General features: G+C 40.9%; 1 protein-coding gene and 1 non-coding gene across 3 annotated transcripts in view; both read left to right on the top strand.

The window, feature by feature from the left end:
* The first annotated feature begins 475 nt into the window (after window positions 1-475).
* Window positions 476-13,120, top strand: part of SOS1 (SOS Ras/Rac guanine nucleotide exchange factor 1) — a 134,703-nt gene continuing 122,058 nt past the window's right edge. For both annotated transcript variants that reach the window (XM_032497379.1, XM_032497378.1), the window contains exon 1: window positions 476-1,179. In XM_032497379.1, coding sequence (XP_032353270.1) covers window positions 1,093-1,179 — 87 coding nt within the window. In that variant the 5' untranslated portion in view covers window positions 476-1,092. The remainder of the gene's footprint in view (window positions 1,180-13,120) is intronic.
* Window positions 10,847-10,918, top strand: TRNAA-GGC. The gene has a single exon. It is a non-coding gene; the product is annotated as a tRNA-Ala (tRNA).

Raw genomic sequence — 13,120 nt, 5'->3', positions numbered from 1 at the left:
ATTCTTGGTGATGTGGAAAGCCCGATTGGAAACACTGCAGTCACTTCTATTATCCGAGAAATATTGAGCCGTAGGTTTCGTGAGAAAGGCACCTATCTTTTGTCCAGTCTGTTTACTATACATTGCATGCTCTGGGCAGTTATCTTCATGTGGGGAACAAAGTACACACATCACACCCCTTTCCGAAACGAAAGGCCGCGGGACTCCAAGAAAAGGGTGGGAGCTCTCCCGGCTTAACCACACAATGGGGGCCGCTTCACCGTAGCTAGCACTCCACCCAGCAGGCCCCACTCGGCCCGGGGTTCGACTTCTCGGGGCCTTGTCGCTCCTCCCCCTGCAGCCCTCGGGGGCGCAGCCACAGCCCGGCAGGGCGCCCTCCCTCACTCGCGCGTTGCTCCTCCTTGGCTGGGGAGCCGGAAAACCCGGAGCAAACCGGCCCTACCCGGCGGCGCATGCTCAGTAGAGAGCAGGTTCAGTTCGCTAGTAGGAAGCTCGAGAGCTACACCGGCGTCGGCGTCGGCCGCGGCCGCACCTCAGGGCAGCGAGATTCCCCAACAACGACCTCGGGCCTTTCCCCTCCCCCGCTAGACCCCCGAGCTCCGCTCCGCCCCGCCCCGGGTCGCTCGCGTTTCGGGGTCCCAGCTGCGCGGAGCGGGCGCCGCGACCGGAGCGTCCCTCCACACGCCCTCCCCCAGCCGCCGGCTCCGCCGCGGGGCCAGGCCAGGCCCGGGAGTGCAGCCCCGGCGGGCGGGCGGGCGGCGGCCGCGGCGGGGGCAGCTCCGGGCGGCGCCGGCGGGCCGCGGAGGGGTGGGGGGCCTGGCCCCGGGGCGGTGGTGCGGGATGCCGCCGCCGCCGCCTCCGGGCTGCGTTCGCTCTCCGCGGCTGGTGCCCGTGTCGGGTGGGTGGCCGGGCGCGGGCCTCGCCCCCCAAGCCCCACTCCGGGGCTAGCCCGGCTGCGCGGCGCCCCGAGGGGGCCGGGCCGTCCGTTGGGGCCGCGGCCCTGTTCCGTGCCGCGAGCTCGCCCTCTCGCGGCTCCCCGGCCCGGCCGCCGCCGCCGCCCCTCTCCCCTCCCAGAGGCGCCCCGGGGGCACCATGCAGGCGCAGCAGCTGCCGTACGAGTTTTTCAGCGAGGAGAACGCGCCTAAGTGGCGGGGACTGCTGGTGCCTGCGCTGAAAAAGGTGAGACGCGCGCGGGACCCCTCTTCCAGGCTGCATCTCCTGCTAGGATGCCGGGCGGGGGCCGGGGAAGCCTGGGGAGGCGGGGCGCGCGGGGCCGTCTTTCTTCCCGGTCTCGCCGCTTCCCTGAAAGGACGGCGCACACGTAGAGGTTCCCCAACACTCGCTAGCTCTCGGTGTTGACATTCACCCGGTGGGTGGGAAGGCCGCAGGGAGCCAAGGAGAGTTTGTCCGAAGAATCCAGTCGCTGGGAGGTTAATGCCGTGCCCCTGATTCAGAGATGAGGGTTGGAGGAGCCTCAGTTTTCAGTGGAGGTCAAAGCAGGCCACTTTTCCGCCTTCCCGGTCTTATCCCAGAGCTGCTGTCAGCCTCCGGTTTTAGATGTGTAGTCTGTTCTTTTTAGTGGGCTCGAGAATGCTCTGGCTATAATGCTTGCTCTAAGTAATTGCAGAGCTCGCCTGCCAGCAGGAACATGGCCTGCTTTGCTCGCCCTCTGTAATCACTCATTCCTCTGAATTCCCCGACTCCTCCGACTAACAGGGGAGTGTGCACATGCCACTATTTCTCTCTTTCTGTCTTCCTTCCTTTCTTTCTCGTTCTCTCGTTCTGTCTCTCTCTCTGAGTCTGAGAATCTTGGTACTGTCTTTCGGTTTGTTGATTAGAAATTTTAACTTTTATGTGTTTCTTCGAGTTTCCCACACTTATCGAAAGTTATATACCCCATGATCTGTACTTTTCTTTTAAATGTTTTAGTATAATTAGAAAATGTTGCTTAATTTTCAAAGCTTCTAACGCAGCATTGTGACTTAATAAATACATTAAAACATCAGAAACCGATGTTTGAATGAATATAAAAACTACCAATGTATTTTTTGTTATCCTTTCCCCTTATAAATACAGGGATAGCTTTACTCTTAATAGTGTTTCTAAATCCCATTTTATTGTTGCTCAAAGAATGTTTCATGTTATTTGTTTAAAAAATATTTTCCTCCTCACTGAGAATTGAGATTATAGTGTACCTTTTGTTCTAAACATTTACACTATTAAAAACTGTGTTTTAAAAGGTGCCTGATACTGCTCAAGTGCCAGCAACTTTTGCTTTCCCTTTTGCCCTTTCTCCCTCTCCCCCTCTCGGTATCTTACAATGGAAACTATATTTCATTTGTTAGCAGAATTTGCTGGTTTATTTCAGATGTTAGTTAGTGACTTTTTTGCTCAGGTGTCTGACTAGTCACAGACATCTCTGTGCTATTGTTTTCTAAGAAAACCAAAGAGATGCCATATGCCTTACAGTACTTAATTTATTAGAAATCCTGTCAGGCTCTCACTCTGTTTACTTTTGGCTTTACTGCAAGCTTGGCAGCCTGTAAGAGAAGGGGAGCACAAGGTCTCAGTGATGGGAGAAGCAGGTATCTTGACCAAGGTAGCGGTGGGGTAGGGAGGAGAAAGAAAAATTACTGAAAATATATTAAAGAACTCATAAAGCACTGTCAATTTGGGGCTATTTTGCTTAGAGGCAAGCAACTCCTATCCCAGGGGAATCACTATGATACCCCATCAGTTGAGGGTCCTATGAAGTAGTGAAAAGAGCATTATAGGAGTTCTCAGTCCGGGTCTAACTCTGCCACATTGGTGGCCCTTGCTGAAATTTGTCCACAGAAGCATTTTGTTTGGCTGGCATAGTGTTGTTTTATTTTTAATGTAATTAGTTGCCAATATTTTAAAATGGGAACTATTACATAAAATCTTAATTTTTGAGCTTTCCTTGGAGAATAGGAAGATCTCTCTGCATTGGGCCAGCATTCAAGCAAGGCAGTAAACTGCTGGAGCTGAGTAAATGGCTGTCTTCTTTAGACAAGACATGTATCTCTGATTTAACACACTCCCCCTTCGATCCTCTTTGCTTATTTGCATAAACCAGCTTTGACTTCAAGCAGAGATACTTTTGCATGATAGTAGAAGTGATGGGAGGAGGTGGAAGTGTACACAATCTAGCTGATATGTAAGATTCTTCCAATTCTTATTTAAAATATCCACTAACCATGATTCTAAGCCACAAAAGACAAGGTTGAAATTATATTCCGTATCTGGATGTGCTCTTGGTAGCTCAAAATCTGCTTATAGACTTTCATGTGGGTATCTCCATATCTTCCTTCATATGCTTCCTTTAGACCTATTGTACTATTTGCAGATACATCCAGCTTGTGTTATCTTACCTGAGGCTCCTTGGACATGCTGTTTTCTTCACCTGGACTGCCTTTTGCTTGGCCTAACACTGTTCATCCTCTGGACTCACTAGACCTCAGATCTTTTCTCAGATCCTCCGGCCTGAGTTATATAGTCTTTCTTTTAGTCTAAATATTCTTTTAGGACCCTAGCCTAGCATTTAACAGTTAATTTTAAATTCCTGTTTATTTATCTTCTCCCCACCCAACTCAATTGGGTGGTCCTTGAGAGCAGGGATGATATTTTACTCTCATTTTGTCCTCCATGCATACAGTGCCTGATACCTGGTTGACACTAAAGTTTGAATGAATGGGTGAGGGAAAACCCAAACAAAACTATTAGCTCTCTCCTTTCTACCTACCATGAGAAAAAATCCTCTTGGTTAACAGCTTTATTATTTTATTTGACTGGTTCAGAAATTTGGCGTCTTCTCTGACTTACTACTGCCCACACCCAGGCAGATCCTGTAGACTCATTCTCCTTTGACTTGTTCTGTTTTTTGTTTTTTTTTTTTAACTTTTTTTAATATTGAAATAATGTGTCAATTTAATTTCTGGTATACAGCACAATGTTTTAGTCATACATGAATATGCATATATTCGTTTTCATATTTTTTCACCCTAAGTTACTGTAAGATATCGAATATAGTTCCCTGTGCTATACAGTATAAATTTGTTTACCTCTTTTATATATACCAGTCAGTGTCTGTAAATCTCGAACTCCCAGTTTATCCCTTCCCCCCACTCCCCACTCCATAACCATAAGTTTGTTTTCTATGACATGTTCTTTTAATCTGTTCCCTCCTACTCTAGCTACTCTTGAGTCCTCTTTCTCAGACTGCTGCTTTAGCCTCTTAACTGAGTTCATTGCCCCTTACTTCTCCTTTATTTATTTTTTAAATTTCAGAAGTTATAGGACACTTCTGAACATGTCACACTCTTGTTCAGAACGTTTGGTGTCTTTTGAAGGCATAGAATGAAGTGTGTATTAAGCTTTTAGCATAGAATTGTTGGTGATCGATGACTTGGCTTCACCCTGCTTTTCTGAATGGATTGATACTGTAATCTTTATGCTTTAGTCAGACTGGACTACTACTTTTCCTGAATATGCCCAGAAGGTCTCACTGCATCTCTCAGTCTAATTCCTACCTTATGTATTGCATAAGTATATTATACCTACTATAGACCAATTATTGCCCTCAGCACTAAGGATTAAAAAGTAATTGACATCACCCAGAAATGACTAAGTTCAAACATGATGGGAAGTGGCAAAGGGTGAGTTTGGAGAGGAAACTGGCTTATAGAGAATTTTTTGTGTGTTAAGCTAAGGAGTTTGAATTTTACCTTGAGGTTATAGATGTCATTGAAGAATTTAAATAGAAGAGTAACATCAGATTTGAATTTTAGAAAATCCATTTTGGCCATAGAATAGAAAATGAATTGAAGAAGAATGAGACCCAAGGTAAGGGAGAAAAGTTAGAAGGCTAGTTTAACAGTCTAGACAAAGGAGGAGGATATAGCTCAAGTGGTAGAGCTCATGCTTAGCATGCATGAGGTCCTGGGTTCAATCCCCAGTACCTCCTCTAAAAATAAAAAAAAGAAGTAAACCTAATTAACCCCCCCCCCAAAAAAACCCCCAAACAAACAGTCTAGTCAAAAGATGAGATGACCTTGAGGTAAAGGTGCATTTGAATTAGGATGGAAATGTGGGGATGGGTTTTATTTGAGAGGTGTTTAAGAGGCAAAATTGACAGGATATAGCAACTCACTGAGTGAGTGGGGGAAGTGGTAAGAGCAGGAGGAATCTTTTCTGGTTTGAGTGCTTTTAGTCAAGATAGTGTAGGAGGAGAACCCTTTGGGGTGGCAAGAGTGGCATAATAAGATGAGTTTTGGATTTGATTTGAAATTCTTTTTGGGTTATCCACATGGACTTGTGAAACTGGCAGTTGGTTGTTGGTATCTGGTGAAACAGATTTGGGACTTCTAGGTGTGTAAGTAGAGCCATGAGAATAGATGAAGCCTGTATCCATACAAAGACTTGTACATGAATGTTCATGGCAGTTCTGTTCAGCAAAAAACTGGAAACAACCCAAATATCCATCAACAGGTGAATGAATAAACTAATTATGATAGAGTCATATATTGGAATACTACTCAGCAGTAAAAAGGAATCAGCTGTTGGTATACATGACAATATTGCTGAATCTCAAAATAAGTTGAATGAAAGAAGCCAGACCAAAAAACCCTCACAGTGTACACTATATAACTCTGTTTACATAACATGCTGACTAACCTACAGTGACAGAATGCAAGTTAGTAGTTGTTTTGTGGGGAGGCTTTTATGTTCATTTGTTTGTACCAGTAGTTTCAGGAGTGTGTGCGTAAGTTAAAATTTAACAGATTATATGGCTCACGTATGTGCAATTTATTGTATGTCAATTGTACCTCAAAGAAGATGTTAAAAAAAAAAAGTAGATGAGGCCACTCATTGGAAATGGTTAGACGTAAGGGTGAAATTGGGCTGGCATCAGAACTGGGGGAAGAGAATGGACAATAGGGTGTAGAGGGAGAGCAGAGGGAAAGGAGTGAGTACAGGTTAAGAAGGAAAGAGTCAGAAAGAATGAGATCCTAGTGTCTAAGAAGCTGAGGATGGAAGGAGTTTCAAGAAAAGAGTTATGAACTGTGTCAGGCTATAGAAAAGTCAGATAAGGTCCCTGAAAAGTGTTAAAATTTGATACCTAAGGGGTCACTTCTGGCTGAGCAGTTTCAATGTCAGAGTAGAAGATGGGAGAGCATGGAAGAAGAATAGCAAGGACAAGTGACTTTTTTCAGATTTTTTTTTTCCCCTAGAAGCTTGGAAATGAAGGGAAGAGAGATACTTCTGTAGCAAGGAGGGGATTCACGTTGGGGAAGACACTTGTATTTTATTTGAAGGTGATGGAAACTTGTTTATGTTGGGAGCCTTTGGGGAGGGAGCTGATAAAAGAATACTGGTAAAGATACTGAACAAGGAGATGAGATCAGGAACACAGCAGTGGGATTTAGCTTGAACTATTTGCCACGTACCATTTTAAGTGCCTCACATGTGTTCTCTAATTGTTACAGGAAACTATTATGTCTATGTTATAAGAGAGAAAACTGAAGTTAGGAAAGGGTAATTTGTATAGAGTCTGCATTTTTAAACAGTACTGATGATGCTATACTACCTCTGGCAGGAGTGATGACATCCTTTCTTCTAAGATGGAAGGGAATGAGGTTAAGATGGCTTCGTAAGTTGGGGAGCAGGGGAGTTCATGCTAGGTAACTTACATTTTCATGATGAAATGAAAGGCATGATCCTTTACATAGAGTGAGGAAAGAGAAATGAGTAAAGAGTTTAAGAAGCTGATCAAGTCTTGGAATTGATGCTGTGGAGTCTGTAGAAGGAGCCAGCCAGAGAATTAGAAAGGAATTGCTGAGGAGTGCTGAGTGGGGAGATTATAAATTTGGAGTAGCATTCATTGTGACATTTCTTCCAGCAGCATTGATCAGTTCAGGTAAATGGGTAGAGAAGGATAATTCGTTGCAGGTGACTGCAGTAGAGACAAAGAGTATAGGGATAGTTCAAATAATAGAAAGTACAGCTATATTATAGACAGATAAATATTGGAGGTATAAATGAGAACTCCATGGATTAGAAATCCTGATTAGTTGAAGAGGATAATGGGAGCAGATAAGGGATTAAGATTAGAGATGATGATAATTATATTTTGAAGTTTAAGGATTCCAAAGATGAAGAAGATGAGACAATTAGGAGCTGTGAAGTTGGTGTGTTGAATGATGGGTTGCGTACATGGATGACGATGAAGTCCACAAGAATTATGGTGTATATTGTGGAGAGGAAGACTAGAATCCAGCAGTGGTAGGGAGGTCCAGAAATCACAGGGGCGAGGATGCTGTAACCAAATAGTAATAAAAGTGGCAGCTACCCGCCATATTGTATTTTTTTCATTACAGCTGTAGCTGGAATATGAGAGAACTTTGCACTTCATTTTAGAATATTTTTTGACTTGTAATTAAGTTTTTTACCCAACATTTATTATGAAACGTTAAAAATGTACAGAAAAGTTGAAAGAATTGCACAATAAACACCCATATACCCATCACCTAGATTCTACACTTTACATTTTGCTGTTTTCTTTATCACATGCCTGTCCTCTCTATCCATCCACCAATCCGTCTTATGTTTTGATGGATTTCAGGGTAAATTGTGGACATTAGTGCACTTTACGCCTAAACACTTCAGCATGCATGTCATTAACTTAGAGTTCAGTATTTATTTATGGTTCTTTTTGTTTTTTGGGTAAAGTTCATGTACAGTGGAAGACACAAATATTAATTGTACGTTTAATGAGTTTTGGCATATGAATACCTCTCAAGCTTCTACCAAGATTTTGAGCATTGCTTAAACAGTATGACAGTCTTTGAATTTCATATCATTTACCTTGATTTTTAGCTGAGAGTTGCATAGTTAGCCCATTTTTATTTAGATATTTTAATGTTTATAAGATTTATCTAGAAGATTTTGTGCATTCTTGCCTTTCTAAATGTGTAAAGTCGTAGTTACAAGGAACAACATTTTTATATTGTTTCCACCACATAAGTTAATCTTACGAAATAATACAAGAAAAGGTTGGAAAACCACCTTTCAGGAGTACTTGGAGTGATTCCTACTTCTCAAGACAAGTTGGTTAGCTGACCTCTAAGGTTCCTTTTGACTTTCAGTTCTATGATTATGTCAGAGAGGAGAAAGGGTGGCTGCTGGGCAAAGCAGAGACATGAATGATTACTAACAAGCAGTCTTATGTCTTCATTTGTATATAACCTTACTAAAAATGCAATTCAATGCAAAAAAAGATAAGGCTCATTATCGTCACTCCTAAAATATTCCTCATGTGCCTTCTCAGTCAATTCCTGTCCCCACCTCCCAGAAGCAACTGCTATTCTGATCTTTTACCATCCTACCATAGATTAATCTTATCTGTTTTGGCTATCATATAAATAGAATCGTACAGTGTATATTTTTGGTAAGGCTTTTGCGATTGTGTTTATTAAGATTTCAGTCCTTTTTTCTATCATATGAATATGTCAGTTTGTTTATCAAGTGGATATATACCTGGGAGGTTTCCAGTTTGGGGCTGTTGTGGATAAAGCTGCCATGAATGTTTTTATACAGATCTTATTGTAGAAATCTTTTCTTTTGGATAAATACTGGTAAAAATGGCTCATAGAGTAAATGTCTGTTAGTTTTGTAAGGAACTGCCAGACCTTTTCTCACAGTGGTTGTACCATTTTGCATTCCCAAACAGTATATGAGAGTTCCAGTTGCTCCACATCCTTGCCAGTATTTGGTGTTATTTGTCTTTAATTTTAGTCATTGTGATGGATTTGTAGTAATACCTCACTGTGGTTTTAACTTGTGTTATTCTGATGACCAGTGATACTGAGCACTTTTTGATATTCTTTTAGGTTATTTGCATATCTTCCTTTGGGCAGTGGCTGTGTAAATCTGTTGCCCATTTAAAAAATTGAGTTGTTTTTAGTTCTTTATATATCCTCGTTAACTGTCCTGTATTAGGTATATGTTTCATGAATGTTTTCTTGTAGCTGTGGCTTGTCTATATTGATGGAGTCACATTTATAGTTTTTTTTTCTTTTAAGGTTATTGCTGTGTGTCCTAGACCCCTTGCCTGCCATCAAGTCATAAAAACATACTTCTAATGCTAGTTTCTAAAAGCTTTATAGTTTTAGCTTTTATATAATCTGTGGTCCATTTCAAATTAATTGTGTATGATATAAGGTAGGAACTGAGATTCTTTTTTATGCTCATATCTAGTTATTTCAGAACTTTTTGTTAAGAGACTTTCCTTTCCCTGTTGGATTGTGTTGATGTTTTTGTGAAAATTAAATGAATATATATTATATATTTGTGTAAATGTATATTTAAATATGTAATATATGTAAAGTAAATATATATGTATTTTTCTAGGGTCTTCATTCTTTTCCACTGGTCTTTTGTTCATCTTTACACCATTACCACACTATTGATTACTGTAGATTTATAGTAAGTCTTGTGGTTAGGTAGTGTAAGTCCTCCAATTTTGTTCTTTTAAAATGCTATTTTACTATTTCTAGATTTTGTATATAAAGTTTGAACCATCCTATCAATTTCTACCAAAAAACCTTGGTGAGATTTTTATTGTAATTGCATTGAACTTGTAGATCACTAGGGAGTATTGACTCTTAATAGTATCAGATCTTTGGATCCATTAATGTGGTATATATCTCCATTTATTTAGACTTTTAAATCTCTCTCAGCAGCACTTCATAGATTTCACTATGTAAGTCTTACTTGTCTTTGGTTAAGTTTAATCTGAAATATTTTGTTTTTTGGTGCTGTTGTAAATTGTAAAATTTTATTTTCCAGTTGTTTGCTATGAGTATGTAAACATGTAGCTGATTTTTGTATATTGATCTTGTATCCTTTGACCTTACTGATAGTTGTTTTATAGATTCCATAGAATTTTCTCCATAATTATATCATCTGCAAATAGAGACAGTCTGACATTTATTTCTTTATTTCTTTTTCTTGCCTTGTTTTACTGGTTAGACTTCCATTACATTGTTGAACCAAAGTAGTGAGAATAACCATCCTTGCCTTGTTCTCATTCTTAAGGGAAAAGTATGTCTTATTTCACTATTGAGTGTGACATGAGCTGATAGTTTTCATTTATCAGATTGAGGGTTTCCCCTTCCATTTTTAGTTTTCTGAGAGTGTTGGGGTTTTCTAAAATTATAAATGGATGTTGAATTTTGTCAAGTGATTTTTCTGTCTGTTAAGATAACCATAGGGTTTTTCTCCTTTATTCTGTCAATATTATGGTAAGTTACATTGATTTTGAGTGTTAACCAGCATTTCCTGGGTAAACCATGGCACATAGCATTTTATTGAGTTCCTGCTTCGTGCCAGTATTCTAGACACTATGCTTGGTACTTTATGTACTTATCTCTGTTCTACCTATTGATTTTTCAAGGTGGTAATTTTTACAGCTGAGTTTTACAACTGAGGAAATGGATCCTAAGAGAGCCAAATTGCTCAAGATCTAATAACTGAGTAGAATCCAGGTTTGATCCTAAGCCTATCTGGCTTCAGAGACACCTCTTTCTGCTATACCGTGTTGCTTCCTTTGAGTATGCAGTATAATACAGAACAGTGGTGTTGTAATTGTCCTGTACCTTAGATTTTAGGGAGGAAGTTTCTTAGGAGAGAAGGAGGTGGAAGGAAGAGGTTTTGAAATCCCTTGCTTTAGGCTTAGAAGCATGGCTCTTTTACATATTGGGGTTCTGCATAGGATTGCATTTGTTGGAAGGGTTCTGCTGCATTAAAAAGTAAGAGTTTTAGCGGGGAAGGTATAGCTCTGTGGTAGAGCGCATGCCTGGCATGCATGAGATCCTGGGTTCAATCCCCAGTACCTCCACTAAAGAAAAAAAAAAAAAAAGTAAGAGTTTTAAAGGCACTAGTTAGTGAATAGATAGCATAGACCGTAAAGGAAAGGGCTAAGATGTAATGGTCTTGGGATGGCAGTAGGAAGCTAGGAGACTATCTTTGTGTGCTTGTATTTGGGAATGAAGGAAGTGATATTTTAAGTGGGAGTGAACCAGGTGAGGATGAGGAGGAAGTGTGTTTGTTCCAAGGGTTTGTGGTGGCTTGGAGCTCAAGAGGAGCTCAGCATCTTGGGAATTCTGAGTAGCTGGAGTCTGGACTGTGGGACCAGATCTTGTGAACCAAATTATTGCATTTTATGTTTTGAGTGGTTGAGAATCACTGAAGGGTTTTAAGTAGGATATTGATAATTAGATATGAAATTTGAAGGATCACCATTTGCTATGTGGTATCTAGATTAAATGACAGCAGAACTGTAAGCAGGAAGGCAAGTTAGGAGACTTTGCAGCAATTCATGGAAGAGATGATGGTGGTCTTGACTAGGGATGTAGCTGTGGGGATAAAGAAAAGTGGACTGATTTTCAACTTAGAGGTAGATTGGTGGTTGAATATCAGGGTAGTGAGAGAGAGAGGAGTCAAAGCTGATTCTGGCTTAGGAGTCTTAGTGGTAATGATGATGAGTGAATACTGGGAGAGTAGCACCTTTGGAGGGGAACTAAGAAACCATCAGAACTCTGTGAATGAGAAAGTGTGAGAGAATTGTGATAGAAAGGATTTACACATTGCAGTTAGCCCAGTATGGCAAACATGGAAGGTGTCTTTGTTGGACTGTCCTCATTAATTATGGGCAGGTGCAACCTGAAGGCTCTGATGATGTTTTTCAGTGTACATTTCAAATGCCATCTCCTCTACAAAGGCTTTCTACTTCAATTTCATGCCCTGAGTAGAATCAATCTCTTAATTTCTTTAGTACTTTGTACCTTAATTTTAGTACTTAATGACAGTCTGCCCTTTAAAGTGCTCCTCTCCCAGTATTCACTTCTTCATTGGGAGTTATTTGAGAGCAAGATATGATTGTGGTCACTTTTTTGTTTCCTATAATGCTTAGCATATTTCTCATGTATAGCAGGTGCTCAGTATACATTTGTTGAATTGTGTGGTTCTGAGCCTTTCCCCTCAAGAATATAGTTACTGATGAGTTTGGTAGGTCATAGTTGAGATCTTCACCAGTCAAAAGGCATTGGAATTATCATGTTTGGTGTATTCTATTTTAGCGAATAGGGAAACAAATACTATACTTTAGAAATAATTCATTTGAAGTGGCTAAATTAAAAAAAAAAACAACATGTAATGCTTCAGGGGAGAAGCAGATGCCAAGATGGGAATAAGCATGCAAGATATTTATTAGGAGAAGTGCTTCTGAGAGAAAACGAGGAAGGAGGCAGGGAGAGTCGTCAGACCATGATGCAAGTCTGACTCCATGTGAAGGAGAGAGGCAAGGAAGGAAGGAACTTTGGGTGAAAGTGTTATAGACTGCAGTGCAGTTCTAAGGAAAGTCACCCAGATCTCAGGAAGTCCTTGAGTGAAAGTTGCCTATCACAGGGATTCCTCACCTCCCAGGACTAGGCCTGCTTTAGTATGCCTGTGGTGCTCATTGACTGGGAGCAGTCAGTAACAACTGTGGCCTCCAAGCACCATGATGGATTTCAGAGTGCAGCAGCTGGGGCCCTCAGTCGGTTATTTTTCCTGGAGTCAGAGATCTGAGAGGTTCATTCTCTTAGCCAGCCAGGGCCATCTCTGGCTATAAGTAGCCTGATTGGGGATAATTGAATTACAATATTCCCCCACTTAAAGTAGGTAATCTGTTCCCTCTATACTGCTTATGTTTTAGAAAATATATTTTAGGATGAATTCTTAAAGTCAAAACTTAATTATCATGATATTAATAGTACAGTTTGCTTTAGCAGTTATCAAAGTTTGCATTTCATATTCATGTTTATTTCATAATTAAACATTTAATGTACAAAAACATAAAGCACTAAAAACAAAGGAAAACAATGCAAATAATACTCATTATTATACGAGCTAGTGAATCAAGAACACTTCAAGCACTTCAGCAATACCTTGAGTAGTCCATCCATCCAGTTATGAAGATGAGTGCTTGTTGATTTTCCTTTCTAGTCTGGACTACCTCAGGCAGACAAACACAAGTCAATAAAAGAAATTTCTCATAAAG

The sequence above is a fragment of the Camelus ferus genome, chromosome 15 (assembly GCF_009834535.1).
Source record: "Camelus ferus isolate YT-003-E chromosome 15, BCGSAC_Cfer_1.0, whole genome shotgun sequence".
Taxonomy (NCBI): domain Eukaryota; kingdom Metazoa; phylum Chordata; class Mammalia; order Artiodactyla; family Camelidae; genus Camelus; species Camelus ferus.
This window is presented reverse-complemented; position numbering and strand designations above follow the sequence as displayed.